At 43.2% G+C, this 20803-nt stretch overlaps 1 protein-coding gene across 1 annotated transcript; it reads left to right on the top strand.

Annotated features, from left to right (window-relative positions):
• Window positions 1-14029: 14029 nt before the first annotated feature.
• LOC106872225 (uncharacterized) lies at window positions 14030-14683 on the top strand. The gene has a single exon (XM_014919134.1). It carries the CDS (start codon window positions 14030-14032, stop codon window positions 14681-14683), a length of 654 nt encoding a protein of 217 aa, XP_014774620.1.
• The last annotated feature ends 6120 nt before the right edge of the window (window positions 14684-20803 follow it).

Below are 20803 nucleotides of genomic sequence, written 5' to 3'. Positions count from 1 at the left end.
CAGCGTCCTTATAGACTCTTTTCTATGCTCTGTATTTCTTGAACACACATACATCTATGTTTGTACACATACACTTTGTTTACATGACGGCCTGTCTATTATTGTGTTTATTATGTAGCACTCACACACACAGACATACATGTTGACATATCAATAAAACCTTTTAAACCTTCTACCAGTTGTGTCTCTCTTTTTCTTCTGGCGCTTATATTCATTTATCCTCCTTTCGTAATTTTATTTTGTATCAACCGTGCGATGTGCTAAAGGAGCCATTCCTCGTTGCCATCTCCTGACCGCATGGTCCTTAATTGTCACGAATTCTGGGTGTGCATCACATTCGCACAACCAGTTACCATCCAGCTTCCAACGGGATGGTCGAACAGTTTCATAGACAGCTCAAGGCCGCTCTACGTGCCTCTCCAGATCTGCAGTCTTGAACTGAATTTCTGCCAATTGTGCTTCTTAGCTATCGTACTGTTGTCAAGGCAGACCTGGGTTTCTCCTCTGCAGAGCTGCTGTATGGTACCACACTAGCATTGCCTGGTACGATGTTGGTGCCAGACACTTCACAGATTCATGATCTGGCGTCATACGTTGCCAGACTTCGCACTTATTTTTCTAATCTTCCACCCATGGGTTCCCGGGACCAATCTCCACCCTGTAATGTCCCATCAGATATTGACTCTTGGTCGCATGTTTTTGTTCGGGATGACTTTGTCAGGGGACTTCGTGTTCTCCTTACAAAGAACCCTTTCGTGTGCTTTCTTGCACACCCAAAGATTTAACGATCGATATGAATGGTAGTACGGAAACCGCTTCTGTAGATCAGCTTAAAAGAACATATTTTGAGGTGTCCACATCTTTCGATGACACCTCTGCCATGCCCACCTTTGAACCTACACATGCACCTTTGCCAACACCATCACCTACACATGCACCTTTGACAACACCACCTTTGTCGTTGCAACCTGCCTCGAGCAGACCATATGTCAACAGGACTGGCTAAACTGTTCACTGGCCCAAGAAACTTACTAAGACTATTTACATTTGACATTCTCTATTGTGTTTCCTGTGACAGACAGGTGTTCCTTTGTGTACTGGACATTTTCAATGTTTTGTTATTGAACATTTTGTAAAAAAAAAAATTTTTGTGCATGCTTATTTATATTCATCATCATCATCATCATCATCGTTTAACGTCCGCTTTCCATGCTAGCATGGGTTGGACGATTTGACTGAGGACTGGTGAAACCGGATGGCAACACCAGGCTCCAGTCTGATTTGGCAGAGTTTCTACAGCTGGATGCCCTTCCTAACGCCAACCACTCAGAGAGTGTAGTGATTGTTATTATGTTTTTTTTTTTTGAGTTGTCATATTTTGTGCCACATCTTGTGGGTGATCGGTAGCCATTTTTGTGTCTGGTACCAATACAATCTTTCTGTTTTCGTGCTTCCACACTCAAGGGGCAGCCTTGTAGTGATGCCTGGTACCAGACGTCATTTTGGGATTTTTATCCATGCATGCACAGGGATTAGAGCCTTCCAGAAGCCCCTAATGCACATGTGCAGTCATCAGCAGCAGCTAGGCTTCACAGCCATTCACTCTCTTTGCCCCTGCTGCCGCCTGAGCCGAACGCAACTTGACCAGCTCCGTGTGGCTGGAATTCTGATGGCGACACACGACGTGGCTAATCTGTGAAGAATGCCTTCACAATTGTGATTGAACCGACTCTGCTGCTTCCACACCAAGGTGACCTGGCTACCGATTGTCCAGAGATGTAATGTTTGTACAGACAGAAAATAAATATTGCTATTTGTTCGGAGATTCTTGTTCCCACTATTTTCCTTCCACGACTATGTAAGGAATTGTGAGGCATCCATTCAGTGCCAACCTCCCTTCCTACACTCATTTTTCTCCATCACAACATATGAATGAGGAAGGCAGGGGTAACAGATGAATAAGCAAGGAAGGGGTGAAGAAAATCAAACAGCGTTTCAACTCCGTGTGAGTATATAAAAAAAGGGGAGGTATGTGAATGTTCGTGTGTGTGTGTGTGTGTGTGTGCAACAGAAGTGGGATGGAGAACATTCAACACTGAAAAGAAAAATCAAACGTTTCAAATCCGTGTGAATATATGTGTGTGTGTGTGTGTGTGTGTGCGTGTACAAGGGAAGTATGTGAATGTATGTGTAAACCAGCATTTTTTCAGTAACAATGATTGGTATCACATCTCAAAATACAACCACTAGATAACATTGAGAAGTGTATTAATTTGAATTACCATCCATATTTTATCTGTTGTGTTACAAATAATTATTACAATCACACACATCTACACAAACATATACAAACTCATTAGAGAAAATAATTATTGTTTGAGTGTGTCAAGAATATAAAATGACTGCAGTTGAAAAGTATATTTTAAATACACATTTAACAGTTCATACATGCGCCTAATTTATTTATATTAAGAAATTTATGTAATAAATTTTGAATAGGGAGTTTTTACATCAACTATAAGTCACAGACTGCTTTTTGTGGCTTTTAGTTGTGAGTTTAGATTGGTTTCAGTAATGGAGAGAGGAAACGTCACTTCGAAAAAGTTGGTATTTACTTGCCAGCTCCCATATTTAGTCATGGCCAGTTTTATGTGCCCATAAGTCGTACAAGAAGGAAGGAAAACCTTAAAATTCTTTTGAAGGAAACAAGCAGTCAAGGGATGTTAATAAATTTTTCACAAGAAATTTGGTAATTATTAGAATTATTAAACTAAAAACTTGGTTTTGTACCTTCTTTATATATAAAATATATAAAATACTACAATCAACCATCACTTTTGACGGCACAGGGTCAGCTAGTCTCATAATAATTCTGCTTTATGTTACTTAACCAGTCAGTAATGCTCTCATGTGATTAGAGAAAAAGTGGGAGAAAGAAAAGGGGGAAAGAAAAAGAGGATAAGGTGAAGAATGAGGTAGAAAGTGAGAGAAAGAAAGGACAGAGAGATAAGTGTCCATGACATGTGGTAGGGGGAACATAATATTTATTACATGGTTTAAAAAGTTAGAGGAGAGTTGGGAATATAATTTTAGCAGAAGGGTGATGTTCTGATGGTGAGATTAAAGAGAGAGAGAGAGAGAGAGAGAGAGATGGTGGTGGTGGTGGTGGTGAAGGTAGCAATGGTGAGTGCATAGTGGAAAGTAATTTTTTTTTAATTGAAATAAGTTTTTATATCACCTATCACTTAACACATGTGCATCCCAAACTTGCCATTAACTTTAGACAGAAACCAGTTCCCTGTTCACCTGTCATATGCAATGACTATCAATAAATCACAAGGGCAGACATTTGACAAAGTGCCAAATTCTTGCTTGAATCTGTATTTGGCCATGGTCAATCTATATGTTGCATTCTCAAGAGCTCATAAATTATTTGATGTGAGAGTTGAAGTTATCAATACTGACAAACAAAGGAAAAGAAGAGAGAGAACTTACACACAGAACCTAATCTGCAAAGAAGTATCGGATTGAAAGGTGTATGCAAATTGAAATAGGTATTGGCTCTGACCCATCGCCTTGGCTTATAAGTTACCAACAATGTGGTTTTCAGAGTATACCATGTTGCATTAAATTTTTACCCCTGTGAAATTGTGGCCCTTATATTTTACACGTAGAATAATTTTTTTTAGTATAGAATTTTTGTTTCCTAGATATGAAATTGTGACCATGTAAATTTTTGTAATTTTTTTTCTGTTTATGAGGAAAATAAGAATGAATATTTATTCTATGTGCTGTGTCTATAAAATTGTACATAAAGTATATATATAAAGTGCATGAAGTAATCATCTAATTTCCTTCACTTTCAAGAATAGCAAATGAGTGACTATCTTTTGATACAGACAACACAAGTTACACTTTTAGGTTTTTTTGGATAAAGTTTTCAGGAATAACCCAATAGATTTACTATTAATTCTGTGAAATATTCATGGGTCCCACTAGTAGAGCAGTAAAGTATTAAAGTAATAAGGTTAATGTCCAGTCATAGAGTGACCCATGGTTTCACATTCATGAAGGCTGTAGCCTCATGGACGACTCATCAGACTCTAAAGCTGAAGACAATTCTCCTCCTCTGAGAGGCAGAAATCTGTTACAGTCATTGGTCAATTGGTCATCAAAGAATAAATAATATGGTGACAATGAGGATGGCATATCTCCCTTAGACCAGTTATTTGTGGGCTGGGAGAGGAGGAACAAGGGATTTTTCCCTTGGACTACATTTGGATCGTAAGAACCCTTCCAGGCTTAGCCAGAGAAGGGGGAATCCCATGCTTGTAGCAGGTAGTGTTTGAAATGGATGCAGGAGCTGAAAATTTCTTGGCAAGTATTCAGTGACTCAGGTTTCAGGGAGTCTTTGAGTATCCTTGCTTGCTCAGCTGTGCAAAGCTTGCAGCGTATGCTCCTGTTTATACAGGGTCACTTGATATCGTATGGTATCTGTTTATCTTTGAGGCACCACACATGGCTGGCTGGCTGGGGGTGTGATGAATCATCTTTCCAAAACCCTGAAGGAGGACCTGTGGGTGTACAGGCGTCACTTGAAGGCCATCTCATATATTTCCAGGCTTGGGTGTTGGTTGCACTCACATTATTAGTGCATTTTTGGTTGGCTCCAGGCCTGGAGATGTTGTTGTTGCTGCCATCAGTACTCTTAAAATTACAATGCATGGGTCTAGCAATACTGTTGTGGCTGTTGTGGAGATCATTCCTGGCTGTAGCTGGTGCTGGGGTCATTGGCATCAGTGCTGGTGTTTCTGCCACTGTCACTGCCTCTGATACCGTCAATGTTGCTGGATGATCTGTTGCTGCTATTACTGTGACCACTAGGCCTGGGTATCAACACAGCCTCATAGATGACTCCCTTGGTCTCGCATTGGACAGTCATTATACACTCTGCAAGAGCAACCTGCCTCCTCCCATGTTTTATGGGAATTTGCTAGTATACTTTACATATTGGGTGCACAACTAAATGAGACCCTTAGGTTGTGCCTAAGAGTGGCCAGGACCCTACATCAATGGGAGCATACACTACAAGCTTTGCATAGCTGAGCGAGCAAGGATACTCAAAGACTCTCTGAAAGCTGAGTCACTGAATACTTGCCAGGAAATTTTCAGCCCCTGCATCCATTTCAAGCACTACCTGCTGCAAGCGTGGGATTCCCCATTCTCTGACTAAGCCCAGAAGGGTTCTTACGATCCAAAAGCAGCCCAAGGGAAAAATCCCTTGTCCCCGCTCTCCCAGCCCACAAATAACTGGTCTAAGGGAGATAAGCCATCCTCACTGTCACCAGACTATTTATTCTTTTAATGACCAAGTGACCAAATGACCATAACAGAAGTGAAGAGTTGTCTTCAGCTTTAGAGTCTAATGAGGCTACAGCCGTCATGGATGTGAAACCACTGGTCACTCTATGACTGGACATTAACTTAATTACTTTAATATATATATATATATATATATATATATATATATATATATATATATATATATATATATACAGGTAGGGGAGGGCTCTGAAAGGGGTCTCAGAGAGTAGCATCCCTGCCCTCCAGAGCTAGTTTTCCACCACATTTCTTAAAAATCATAGTAGAGGCCTTGGTCTCGTGACCACTCATGTCTAGAAACTGAGGTTGCGGGGTAAGCAAGGGCATGCTCCCTGTAGAAAATCCAACTAAGAAAAAGCTTCATGATAACAGCAAAGGAGAATGGGCACCAGCCAGCCTAAAGCTTGGGGTGGGCTGCACCTGCCTACCTGAAAAAGGAAGGTGCAATCCCTTATCCTGAGTTGCACAAGCATGACTTGCCTTATGATGGCCAACGGCCTGAGGAAAAACTTGGGAAGTTGGAATGTGGGCAGTCTATATGGAAGGGGAACTGAGGTGTGAGAGGAATTGAGAAAGAGGAGGGTGGATGTGTGCTGTGTGCAGGAGGTTAGGTGAAGGGACCAGGGTGCAAGATTTGTGGGGGTCAAGGGACGAAGGTACAAGTTGTGGTGGTCAGGGGACTGGAGGGAAGGGAATTTTGGTGAAGGAAGAAATCTATGAGGTGGTGGAGGTCAGGAGAAAGAGTAACAGAGTGATGACAGTAGTGTTAGCATTTGAGGAAGAAGTGATGAGGGTGATTTGTGGGTGTGGTCCACAAAGTGGAAGAGGGATCGCTGAGAAAGAACAGTTCTTTGAAGAAATGATGAATGAGTGGGACTTATAAAAGCTAGATGAATTGGTTTGGGGCATGGGTGGGGAGAGACAAATTTGGAAGGAAGGATGCTGTTGGAGTTTTGTGATGAGAAAGAGTTGTGTTTGGCAAATACGTGGTTTAGGAAAACAGAGAAAAGGAAGGTGACTTTCAGTGCAGAGGGGAATGAGACAGAGATTGATTTTGTGTTGGTTGGCAGGAAAAACAGAAAGTACCTGAGAGATGTGAAGACAATACTAGGGGAGTTGCAGCACAGGTTGGTTGTTGCTGACTTGGATAAGAAGGAAGTTTAAAAAGTGTGTGAGAAAGGGAACTGTTGAGAGGAGAAAGGTGTGGAAACTGTAGGAAGAAGAAACGAGAGCAAGGTTTGAGGAGAGAGTTGGGAAGTTGGTAAGCACTGATGCACCGGATTTGTAGAAGTCTTCTAAAGAAGGGGTACTAAAGGCATGTGATGAAGTGTGTGGAAGGACGATGGGTAGGAGAGATCGAGGAGATATGTGATGATGGAACAAGGTGCGGAATGCGATAGTGAGAAAGGAGGCACACAAAGCTTTATGTAATAATGGGACTGAGCAAACGAAAGCCAGGTATAATAACATGAAGAATCATGCAAAGAGGCTGGTTGCGAGATCTATGAGGAAGGTTGAGCAGGATGGATGAGAACCCAGATAGAGTGTTTAGGTTTAGTAAATCAATGAAAAATGATGGAAGAGATGTTAAGAGAGGAAGATGCATGCAGAGGAGTGATGGTAGGCTGAATTTTAGTGAGAAGGACAGGGGAAGAGTTTGGAAGGAACATATGGAGGGAATTATGAATGAGGTGAATGAATGGGATCAAAGGGTGGAAGTTGCTCTGGTGAAGAGGGTTAGTCGGGAAGAAGTAGTGGAGGCAATGAAGGAAATGAAAACAGGAAAGGCAGCTGGTCCATCAGAAATAAGTGTGGAAATGATAACTGCAAATGGAGAGATTATTGTGATGATGGAGCTCTACCAGGGTATGCTGGATGGAAGAGGAATGCCAGATGATTGGGCACTAAGTGTGGTGGCACCAATCTTTAAGAGGAAGTGGGATGCAATGAATTGTGGGGTGTATAGAGGAGTGAAGTCATTGGAGCATGCAATGAAAATAGTGGAAAGGATGTTGGAGAGGAGAATTCGGAAAGGGATGGATGTGGATGAGATGAAATTTGGTTTTATGCCAGGAAGGGGGACAATAGATGCAGTGTTCACCATCACTAGTGATCACTCCAAACACCATGATGTTGACTAGATGTTTGATTTTTATCACTCTCAGTACATGTCCTCAGGTTGCACTGTCCTCAGATTGACACCCAAACACTCTGAAATGTTCATATTGGAGCTTCTGGGGCAAATGCCAAGCAGCACAGCATGTCGTTTCCAAATTACTGGGAGAGTGAATTGCGTCATGGTGCTGTTTTTCTCACAGATGGTGCTCAACAGACCCTACTATTCTGTGTAGTTGACAAAATTAAAAACAAACACTGTGCATGCGCGAAATTAAAAGAAATATAAAATGGTGACAATTTACCCATTGCACCCTCTGTGTGTGTGTGTGTGTGTGTGTGTGTGTGTGTGTGTAAGTGTGTGTATATAAAAATTCTTATAACAAAAATAGCATACAGTTCTTGCAGATAAGAACAAAGCTTCTAAAATGGATGGAGAAATTCAAAGGATTGCTTTGGTACAATAGTAGAACATGTGTTATATTTATTGAAATGTGGGTTTGAGTCCCATGGGCAGAGTTCGACTTTTTCCATCTAAGGGATTTTAATTTTTAGCTTTATCTACTTCGCATTCCACCATTAAAAACGATTTATTTCACATCTCTAAAAGTTTCTAAATCTCTATAATGTAAAACAATATATATTTTTTACTACTTACACAAATAATATAAACTCCTTTATTTGAATAATCTATGTTTATATGTGTAACTTAACACATATTATGTTGCTAGTTTACACTATACACAGACTATAGAATATAAATACATCTTGTTATTCTGTTTACATACAGAAAAATAAAAGATTGCCCTGCCTTGTTTCATAAATTGTTGCTCATTTTTTAGAATACCTCTCATTCCCACCTTTTAGAAATAACCCTCATTCCCCTGCCTACAAAGTGAACTGAAAAAATAATACTATTTAAATCATATACAAACCTAGACCTAGCAGAAATGCCTGGACTAATTTTATATGTAATGTATTTGTAGGCAGTATGATTAAAATGATATTTACTGAATGCGTGACTAAATAATTAAAATTGATACATAAACTTTCTACTGTGTAGACTTTATAGGTTGCAATCTAACTACATCAAAATTTATCTTAGATTTTTCTGATACTTGTAATTTGTGAATGAAATAGGTACAGTCATGCTTCACATTGATACTCTTAATGTAACCCTGCTCACATTGTAACCTCTTTACTATGACAACCTCAAACTTGTAACTCCTCATATCGATATCCTCATGCTGTAAACTCCTCTGTTAAACCCCTCTCACTGTAACATCCTCACATTTTAACACCCTAACACAGATATCCTTTCATTTTAAGCCCCTCACGCAAATACTTTTTCACTGTAACCCTTTCTCTCTGCTACAACCCGCACTCTTGAGCCACATCCTCACTATCACACTTTTGTTACATGTATCATTTAACCATCTCAATATTTCTGTTAGAAACCATTTAATTCTTTAATCGCTTGCAGAGTTATGGCAATAATGTCTGGAATGTCCTCAGCAGTCAAATAAAATGTAATCATGGTGGACTGCTGTTGATACAAAACTGGTTGGTTATATAAGAACATTGAGGGCTTGTTTGGCAGGGTGGCCATAATTACTGAGAAGGAATAAGAAAGAGAGAGAATGAGAGAGAGTGAGAGAGAGAGAAAGGAAGAGGAGGTAGGAAGGGAAAAGAAAGAAAGAGGAAGTGTATGAGTATCTCTCAGTTAAAAATACATGGGATGTAGTACATTCTATGAAGTGCAAATGTGTGTATAAATAGTTATCATATAGGGTGGAAGTAGGAGAGGGAGGAAACATCATGGCATGGCAGTGACTTCTTGGCAAATGAAATCTATGATTTAATTTTATTTATTTCTTTATTGTAGTAATTCCTAAGTTCTGTTAAGCGCCATAAGAAAGGCAGTAATGTAACAATTCCACATTTCATACACACATGTATGTATATATATATATATATATATATATATATATATATATATATATTATTCTTTTACTCTTTTACTCTTTTACTTGTTTCAGTCATTTGACTGCGGCCATGCTGGAGCACCGCCTTTAGTCGAATCAAATCGACCCCAGGACTTATTCTTTGTAAGCCTAGTACTTATTCTATCTGGTCACTTTTTGCCGAACCGCTAAATTACGAGGACGTGAACACACCAGCATCGGTTGTCAAGCGATGCTGGGGGGGGGACAAACACAGACACACAAACACATACATCTATATACATATATATGACGGACTTCTTCCAGTTTCCGTCTACCAAATCCACTCACAAGGCTTTGGTCGGCCCGAGGCTATAGTAGAAGACACTTGCCCAAGGTGCCACGCAGTGGGACTGAACCCGGAACCATGTGGTTGGTAAGCAAGCTACTTACCACACAGCCACTCCTGCACCTATATATATATATATATAATCAAATAATAAGCAACACGGATTTCAAAAGTGATTGCAGTACGCACGTTTCATGCTACTTCAATTTATTTAAGTAATGTGAGCATTACCTTAAATGCAATATGAAGAGCAATCTTCAGCTGCACGAAAAAATGTAGAAAAAAAGACATATTACAAATGTGGCAACATATTAAAACCAAGTGGGAGAGAGCAGAGGAAGAATATTATTTGATTTTAATCACCCATCCTTTTGGGATGTGATATTCGGGTGCCTTCGCATAAGTACCATATTCAAGCCTTGAATCTATATATATATATATATATATATATATATATATATACATACATATATATATATATATATATATATATATATATATATATATATATATATATATATATATATATATATATACTTCATTATACATGCTGAATATCTGATGTGCGTGTGTGTGTGTGTGTGTGTGTGTGTGTGAATCTCATTCATTTCCAAAATTCTGCAAAAATATGCCTAACTATGGGGAAATATTACATTGTTTACAAATAAGTAAGGTTGGTAACAGAAAGGGCATCCAGCCATAGAAAATCTGCTTCAATAAATTCCATCTGACCATTCAAAGATGGAGAAATAGATGTTAGAATGATGATGCAGATGCTGATAAATATCATATAAAGCATTGGTTATATTTAGTGTGAAGTTAATTATCTCCCCTGTTTCTGTCTTGCTAAATGTTTGTGCTCCATCGATTGCATTGAATGCAATTACTAAACCATTTTGTTGTTTTTAACTAGCTTGATAAATAGCAAAATAAATTAATATTTTGGTCAGGAAACCCTAGGCAGCTGTATTTCACAGGGTTTTTATTATAATAGTATCTTTACACTCCTAACTGATTGTGTGCTATACTACTCATTGAAATTCTTACCATACACTATATATTTACAAATATACACACACACTTATATGGCCATATCGTCAAAAAGTTTGCTTTCTAACCGCATGGTTTTGGGTTCTGTACCACTGCATGGCACTTGGGCAAGTGCCTTCTACTATAGCCCTGCACAAACCAATGTTTTGTGAGTAATTTTGGTAGACAGAAACTAAAGGAAGCTTGTTGTATATATATGTATATGTGTGTATGTGAATGTATCTATATGTCTCCTTGTATGACATCATGTGATAGTTGTAAGTAAGTGTCACTGTCATATAAACAGTATCTTCATTTCAAATATTCTGCAAGAACAAGTCTGGCCATTGGAAAATATTACCATACTAGACACAGGTGAAGGCTAATAATAGCAAAGTCATTTCTCTATAGAAAATGTTTCAACAAATTCTGTCTGACACATGCAAAAGTGAATGTAAAAAGTGAGATAATAATCTTGATGGTGGTTATACTATACATATAACACACACAGAAAATGGAACCTGGTGATGATAATGATGATGATATAGGCACAGTTATCTCCCTTGACAGAGGGTTTAAAACAAGCTCACTAGATGGCGCTAGAGCATGAGATTCTGACACGAGGCCTTACGACTTTCTCTTTTCTCGCCAAGACGTCAAACTGTAAAGACGTGATCTAGTCGGCTCTCTGACACCACATGCCAGCTAGCAGACAGGAGGCAATGCACAGGAGATCATGGCCTCCACGCATCAACCATTCCCATTTGTCATTTAGCTTGTATTATATGTGTGGCTAGCATTAAAGATATTTGAAGTTACAGCCTTGTTTCATATATATTCCTTATACCATGTTCCTGTCAAATGATATTACAGCCTTCTGAAGAGAGTCATGTTTAGATGGTGTTGGTATCATGGTTGTGGATCCATCTAAAATGGTGACTCGATGTGGAACACAGACATCTAAAATTGTGACTTGACGTGGAACAGACATCTAAAATGGTGACCTGACGCAGCATACACCACAATTCCTTCTAAAATGGTGAACCCCAGACAAATTCTGACCAGTGAATACACATTCCTTTTTCTCCTTCATGACTTCATCTACGCAACCAGGCTGCCACTCATCGCATAGGAACATACCACTGATGTCTCTTGTCACCATTTTGTCTTCTTCACCAGAAAATTTTGGCGCCATTTTCAAGCAGGAAACTGCAAATCATTTTTCCTTGTGTTGTAACTGAATTTACAACTTGGTCCTTTGGAGACACAGCATCCCAGGAGAATATTCTTCTTGCATGTAAAAAGGAAAAAAAAATTATCTGGAATATTCTCTAGAATTCACATGGACAACAAATTTTTCCTGTGTGCCAGGTAGGATTTTCTTTCTCTCAGCCATCCAGATTATCCATGTGTTGGCCATGTTTTGTTCTTTATCCATTAGCAAGGACTTCTATTTTCATCCTCTGCTACTGCAAAAAAAAAAGTCAGATGCTTGTCATGTCTACTTTCAACTAGGGTTTGACTGCTATTTCTAACAGCGTTTCTTTCAACCAGCTTATTCTTCGTGGCATTCCGTTTTCCTATTATCGTCTAACATGTGTCCTTTTTCTTTGCCTCAATGCACTTCTTCGTCCTCCTCTCAAGCTTGTTCTTCTTCTGCTCCAGACAACACTCAATCCTCTAAAATCTTGCAGGCTATTGGAGAACTGACCCATCAAGTCACACACATGTGCAGGATTTTTCGTCTGCCCTACATGGCTGTAAGATTTTCTCTAAAATCGACTTGGTACACATGTACCATCAAATCCCTGTCAACCTCAACGACATTCAAAAGACAGTTGTCATCATGCCTTTTGGAGCGTTTGAATTCTTGTCTATGCCGTTTGGACTTTGTAATGCAGCCAGCACATTCCAAAGGTTCATTGATGAGGTCGTTCGTGGGTTAGATTTTGTCTTTGCATACATCAATAACCTTCTAATCACCAGTGGTACTCCAGACCAGCACCCCCAACACTCAACCCAACTGTTCAAGTGCCTACATTCCTATGATGTGAAGATCAACCTGGCAAAGTGTGAATTCATTTCTACCAGTTTGGAAATCTTGGGGCATCTCATTGACGCCGATGGTATTCGTCCACTTCCCTCTAAAGCAGAAGCCATCAAATGCTTGTCTCCTCCTGTTTCCTTAAAACAGCTAAAAAATTTTATTGGTTTATTATCGTTTGAATCCTGACTGCATGGAGAAGTTGCTTCCCTTGACCCAGCTCTTGAAAGATCAACAGGAAAAAGAGACCCTGATAATGCTATCTACTACAGCCATCCAAGCTTTTGAATCTGCCAAAGCTGACCTTGCTCAAGCATCCTTCTTCACTCATCCTATTGCAGATGCAAAATTGACACTCACTGTCAACACGTCATCATCAACTATTGCTACAGTTTTAAAGAAATCTGTCAACAGCTGAAGCCAACCATTAGCCTTCTCTTGCCAGTGTGTTTGGTGAAGAACTCTTAGCAATTTACCCGGCGGTGAAGCATTTCTCTCATCTTCTCAAAGGTACAGATTTCACAATTTTCACTGACCACAAACCACTAACGTTCGCTCTCTTTGCCAAAATGGACGGGTACTCGCCCAGACAAACAAGGCATTTGGACTACATATCACAGTTCACTAGTGACACTCACCACATCGCTAGCACTGACAACATCCCTGCCAATGTCTTATCTTGCCTGTCTATTGGTGTATTGTCATCTCCTGCTTCGATTGATTTGGTTGCTATGGCTACTGACCAACCCTCCTTGGACTCTCTGGACGTCTCTTCATCACAGTTTTCCTGCTGCAAGTTTGAACACCTGTTGCTGCCTTTTTCTGAAGGAACCATTCTCTGCGATGTTTCTACTGGGTCACCACAACTCCTCATTCCTGAATGTCACTGTTGTGCTGTTTTTGAAGCACTGCATTCAGTCACACCCTGGCATTGCAACCACAGTCAAGCTTAGCTCAGCCAGCTTTTTCTGGCTGAATATGTGTCGGTTTATTACTGCATGGTCATGTGCCTGTCTACCATGTCAGCATTCCAAGGTGCATTGTCATATGAGAGCACTTCCAGCCACTGGACACCAGGTTCCGTCACATACACATCAACCTGGTTGGTCAGTTGCGGATTTACTTATGTATTGACCAACATCAACTACTTCTCCAGATGGCCTGAAGATGGAAACAGTCGCCAGAGCACTCATTTCTGGGGGGATATCTTGCTTCAGAGCACCCTCAAGAATTACTACTGATCATGGACGCCAATTTGAAGCTTGTCTGTTCCATGAGCTTTCAAGACTGCTCAGAGTTCAGCATATCCATACCACAAGTCACCATCCTGCTGTGAATGGTATGGTGGAACAATTCCACCATCAGCTCAAAGCTGCTATTTGCACGGCTCCTGACCCTCATCGTTGGTTCAAGTTTCTCCTCATTGTTCTGCTGGGATGCCACTCAGCAGTCAAGGAGGATTTAGGCTACTTCTCCACTGAGCTCCTGTATGGCACCACCTTAGCACTTCCTGGACAAATGTTGGCGCCAGTCGACTTACCGAATGCGGACCCCACATCTTATGTCATGCAACTCGGGTCATTCTTCGCTGACCTGCCACCAATGCTTCCTCGTGACCATTCTATTTCTTCTACAGTACCTCCAGATATTTCTACTTGGCCTCACATGTTTGTAAGAAATGATGCCATCAAGAGACCACTCACACCTCCCTACACTGGACTCTATCGCATTATTAGAAGCACACCGAAACTGTTCACTGTGGACATTCACGGGAAAAAAAGAGACTGTTCCTATCGACAGAGTAAAAAATGCTTTTTCTGAAACATTTATGCCACTTGCTGACACACCCATCATTCCACAAACACTGCCATCCCCACTCCCACAAGCACCACCTCCACTCACCTAAACACTAACTATACAAATGCATTCTTCACCTTACAGGACACATTCTGGCAGACCAGTTCATTGGCCAAAGAAATTGTCACAGACTATTTACATTTCTTAACTTTGCCTCGTCAGTAACTGCTCCAAAGAATAGACTTATGTTGTTTTAGACACTGCATTCATATTTTCTCTTTGTATCATTGTACATATATGCTTTGTTCTATTTGATTGGCCACCTTTCTTTGCTGAACGTCTTCTTTGTACATACTTGCATTGTATTTTTTTTTTTAATTGTTCATACAACCATTTTGCCATGGTTCATTCTTCTGTGCTCTCCTACTCCGCCTACACTACTCTTAATCAATTGCTTCTGGTCTAGGAGGGGGCTCTGTAGGCGCAGTTACCTCGCTCGACAGTGGGTTTGAAACAAGCTCACTAGATGGCGCTTGAGTGCGAGATTCTGACATGAGGCCTTATGACTTCCTCTTTTCTTGCCAAGACGTCAAACCGTAAAGAAGTGATCTAGTCGGCTTTCTGACACCACACACCAGCTAGCAGACAGGAGAAGATCATGGCCTCCATGCAGCAACCATTTCCATTTGTCATTCAGCTTGTATATAACTTGTGGCCGGCATTAAAGACATTTAAAGTTACAACCTTGTTTCATATATATATTCTTTATACCCTGTTCCTGTCAAATGATATTACAGCCTTCTGAAGAGAGTCATGTTTAGATGGTGTTAGTATTGTGGTTGTGGATCCATCTAAAATGATACACAACAGACTTCTGTACATCATCATCATCATTTAACATCTATTTTCCATTCAGACATGAGTTAACTAGCTGAAGAGCTGCCTGAGCTCCATGTCTGTATGGTTTCTATGACTGGATGCTTTAACACAGCACTGGCACAGGTGCTTCTACATGGGACTGGCATGGGTGCTTTTTACGTGGCACCAGCATCCACAAGATTAGTATCGCATAGCTGAAGAGGAATACAGGGGACATGTCCATATGAAGGACAACCCCAATTTTCCTTAGCTTGATGTGTCTTCTCAAGCACAGCAAATTGCAGAAGTCTCGCTCCCTTGTCATCCCTTTTGAGAGGCCCAATGTCTGAAGATCCTTTCTCACCACTTCATCCGTCTTCCTGGGTCTACCCCTTCTACATGTTCCTTCCACAATTAGAGATTGGTACTTCTTGATGCAGCTGCCTTCAACCATGCACATTACATCTGATGCTTGATATCCCCAGTTTTTCTCTCAAATTACTTACATTGTTGCATATAGACACTGACATTATCCATCCAGTGGAGAATACTGGCTTCATTTCTTTCAAGCCTTTACATGTCCTTAGTAGTTGTGGTATGACATCAGTGTCTGGGGAGGCTGACCTGAAGGGGAAACAGGGCAGAGGGAGCCTCGATCGGCGTTCGTGCCCTTTTTTCGAATGGGGCTGAGGTCAGGACAAGACGTGTTAAGCGACGGTCTAGGTTTGGGAAGGTTTGGGAGAAGCAGCTGCTATACCTGGTGTACCTTGGGTCGGGGCAAGCTTCAAGGATCGGATACCGCAAGACGGACTCGCAGTCGAGGAAAGGAAAACCGAGGTAAGGCGATTACATCTACTCGTACACACACACCACAAGCTATTTCGGCACCACGTGCAGAAATACGCCGCGATGGCAGCCACCAAGATTAGGATCGCCAGCGATGTGATCAGGCCTTTTAATGGCGAAGGAGATGTGATGGCTTGGATACGAAAAATTAGGCTCGTTGCCAAGCTGCAAGGAATAAGCAATGTGGTGAGTCTCATGGCTCTGTACTTGGAAGGGAGCGCCCTGACCCTCTACCTAGAAATGGATGAGGAGGAAAGACTGAGTGCAGAGAACGTCGAACGGAGGCTGAGAGAGGCATATACGGAGAGCGAGTACGCTGCCTTCGTAAAACTAGGAACGATTAGATGGGGGGGGGGAGAACAGGTGGATAAATACGCGGCGGAAGTGCGAAGACTGGCCACGCTGGCTGGGTTTACGGGAGAAGGCCTGGACAGAGCGGCGCGGCTGGCGTTTGTAAATGGATTCCCCGACGACGTAGGGATCCGATTACAGCAGTTGCCTGGCGGGAGGAAGATGGCGCTCAGCGAGCTAGTAGCGCAAGCTTGCGTGTTGACACAGCACGTCGGAAGGAAGCCGATAGCGATGGCGGCGACAGAGGCACGTTCCGACAGACGACAACCTGAGAGCGGCGTGAGGAAGCCTACCGAGCAACGACAGCGGCCGTTCTTGGGCCAGTGTTTCAAATGTCAGGGGCCGCACATGGCGAGGGAATGCGCCGAATCGGGGCCCGTTTGCTATCGATGCAGGAAGACTGGGCACATCGCCCGTGATTGCGACCAGGGAAACGACCGTGGGGAAGTTGCTGCCTCTCAAACTTTCCCCGCAACCAAGTAGAGGCGCTTGTGGAGGCGCTGCCCGTGGTCGGAGTCGAGGTCGAGGGGAAGAAGTTCAAGGCCCTCGTGGACACGGGTTGCACGATTACCCTCGTGACGCCAAGGGTGGCGAAGAAATGGGATGGGACGAGTAGCGTCCGAGCGGTCGACGGTAGAGAAATCCGTTGCAGGGGCAGCTCCAGTCTGGAGATAGCGTTACCGAGCGCGGCGCTGAGGCTACGGGTGATCGTGATCGACTATGTGATAGACGGGGTTGATGTCGTGTTGGGGATGGACGCCATCAACCGTCTTGGTGGCGTTAGGATTGCAGGAGATGAGGTCACGTTCGGAAGCGTGGGGGAATCGTGCGCCGTGAGTCGGGACCACCAGGGAGAGCAGAGCGCCGTCGAGGACAGCGCTGCTTACACCATCGAAGACAAAGATTTTCAGGCGGCGTTTGATGGTCGGAGGTGGACGATATAGTGGCGATGGAAGGACGAGCCCCCACTACTAAAGAACAGGGTGAGCTGCTACCAGCATACATTGAAAGGTCACGCCGACGTCAAGTTCGACGAGGAGGTAGAGAGATGGATCAAGGAAGGAGTCCTTGTCCCGTGGAAAGAGGAGGTGGTGAGTGGAGTGCTGCCTCTGATGGCGGTGGTGCAGCCGACGAAAGGAAAAGTCAGACCGGTGCTTGACTTTAGGGAACTGAACGACCATATATCGTGCCACACGGGAGGCGAGGCAACAGACGTTTGCGGTGAGACGTTACGTGTGTGGAGACAGTCAACCAAGGCAGCGACGATCGTCGACTTGAAGTCGGCATATTTGCAGCTCCGTGTGAGTGACAAGCTGTGGCGATACCAGCTGGTGCGGTACAAGGGCCGGACGTACTGTTTAACCAGGCTGGGTTTTGGGCTGAATTCTGCTCCGAAAATTATGGCGATGGTGCTCAAGTCCGTCCTAAGGAAAGAGGAGAGAATAAGGAAGGCCACCAGTTCCTACATCGACGACATTTTGGTTGACGAGACTGTAGTGCCAGCTACCGAGGTAGTGAGACACCTGGAGAGGTTCGAGCTGATTGCGAGGCCGCCTGAGTCGATGGTGGGGGGAGCTGCGCTGGGGCTGAAGCTACAAAAAGACAGATCGGGCGAGCTGGTGTTCCGGAGAGGAAACAAGATCCCAGAGCTGAGTTCCAGCGTCAGCAGGAGAGAGTTGTTCTCGGTTTGTGGGAAGTTGATCGGACACTATCCGATCGCTCGTTGGTTGCGCATTGCATGTAGTTACATCAAGAGACGAGCAGAGGGGGAGAGTTGGAGTGACAAGGTAGGAGAGGCGACGGTGGCGATGATGCGAGAAATCCTGGAGAGAACGAGAGCGGAAGACCCGGTCAGAGGAAACTGGTATGTGCCCAAGACGGATTGTGGGATGGTTTGGTGTGATGCTAGCAGTATAGCGATAGGGGTTGTGTTGGAGATAGAAGGTGCTGAGGTGGAGGATGCGGCCTGGCTACGGAAAGCGGATGACTTCAACCACATCAATGTCGCCGACCTAGATGCGGTGCTGAAAGGGGTGAACCTGGTCCTGAGATGGGGACTGCGGGCCGGGCCGGCTGGCCATTTGGAGGGAGCTGAGGACAGGCATTGCCGATGAGATTGGCCGCATTCTGAATGGGATATTCTTGGAGAGGGGTCCTGTGGAAGAACTGCTAATGGACAATGGGGCGGCGTTTCGTTCGGAAGCGTTGGGAGAGATGCTTGACCGGTGGAAGGTGCGACGATTGTTCAGAGTGGCGTATAGACCGAGTGGCAACGGAATCGTTGAGAGGCACCATCGGACGATCAAGGCCATGGCTGAAAGGGGGCACATTTCGCCCCTGGAAGCGGTCTACTGGTACAATATGTCTCCCCGATCCGGACAAGCGGAAGAGTCTGTGTCGCACAGAGCGGTGTTCAAATATGAATGGAGGCATCCCTGTAAGACGCTGGAGTTCTGCGAGGAAGAGAAGGGACCCGCCGGCGTGAAAGGAGTGGAGGAAGTTTGGGTCAAGCCACCGAAAGCACGCTGCACATCACAATGGGGCAGGGGAACAGTGACAGCGGTCAATTCCAGAAACAATGTCTCTGTGGATGGAATGCCGCGTCACGTGCTGGATCTGCGCAGGATTGCCACTTCGTCGGATGAAGATTGCGATGGAAACGAGCCACCTAGCTTGAGAAGATCTCGACGTGTAGGGCACCCGCCCGGTTGGATGGCGGACTTTGAATTGGAGTAGGGGTGAACGTGATCTTTAAGATCAGGGTGGCGTGTGGTATGACGTCAGTGTCTGGGGAGGCTGACCGGAAGGGGAAACAGGGCAGAGGGAGCCTCGATCGGCGTTCGTGCCCTTTTTTCGAACGGGGCTGCGGTCAGGACAAGACGTGTTAAGCGACGGTCTAGGTTTGGGAAGGTTTGGGAGAAGCAGCTGCTATACCTGGTGTACCTTGGGTCGGGGAAAGCTTCAAGGATCGGATACCTCAAGATGGACTCGCAGTCGAGGAAAGGAAAACCGAGGTTAGGCGATTACATCTACTCGTACGCACACACCACAGTAGTCACAGCCCATATTTCACTGACATGCAGCACAGACATCATATAATCTACCTTTCACTCTGAGGAGTGTCGGTGAATAAGAGGTGCAATGGGGAGCTTGTGATACCAGTATTTGTGTATACGCATGGTGTATGTAGGATGTGTGTGTGCATGATGAACTTGTGTGGTGTATTATGGTGTGGAGGAATGTGTGAAGAAGTAGGTTGGAGTCATGTAATAGCTTTACGGTGTGATGGTTTGTGTATCTGTGTGTGCATGTAATGCATATGTGCAGTCAGCAGTTATTGCCCATATACCACCAGTGTAGTTTGTGTCTTGTTCAATTGATATGTATGTATGCATAAAATAGTGTACATACTTCTTGAGATGGCTGTGCAAAAGTTAGGCCCTTCATTATTAACAGAGGTAGTAGCTTTCTGAACTTTGCCTAGTCCATTCCTTTTCTAACAGCTATGCTTTTGGAACCTCCACCACTGCTAACCTGGTCGCCTATGTAATAGAAACTGTTTACTGCTACGGATTGCCCCTGATATTTGAGGGAGTCTATTTTTTGTACATTCCTGGTGTTTAATGTACCTGCACATCTGCCACATGTACAGACTACTTTCTCTGTTAATCTTTCAGTGACACCACTGCACCTCATATATGTCTATAGCTTGCACAGGGTACACCATATGGAGTTTCTCCTGACACTTTTCTTCATATCAAGCAGGGCCATCTCCCTGAAGAGATCACAAATCTCTTCAGGGAGATGGCCCTGCTTGATATGAAGAAAAGTGTCAGGAGAAACTCCATATGGTGTACCCTGTGCAAGCTATAGACATATATGAGGTGCAGTGGTGTCACTGAAAGATTAACAGAGAAAGTAGTCTGTACATGTGGCAGATGTGCAGGTACATTAAACACCAGGAATGTACAAAAAATAGACTCCCTCAAATATCAGGGGCAATCCGTAGCAGTAAACAGTTTCTATTACATAGGCGACCAGGTTAGCAGTGGTGGAGGTTCCAAAAGCATAGCTGTTAGAAAAGGAATG

This window comes from Octopus bimaculoides, chromosome 5 (assembly GCF_046866305.1).
Source record: "Octopus bimaculoides isolate indiv1 chromosome 5, ASM4686630v1, whole genome shotgun sequence".
NCBI lineage: Eukaryota > Metazoa > Mollusca > Cephalopoda > Octopoda > Octopodidae > Octopus > Octopus bimaculoides.
Note: the sequence above shows the minus strand (reverse complement) of the source record. Positions and strands in the feature narration are given on the sequence as shown.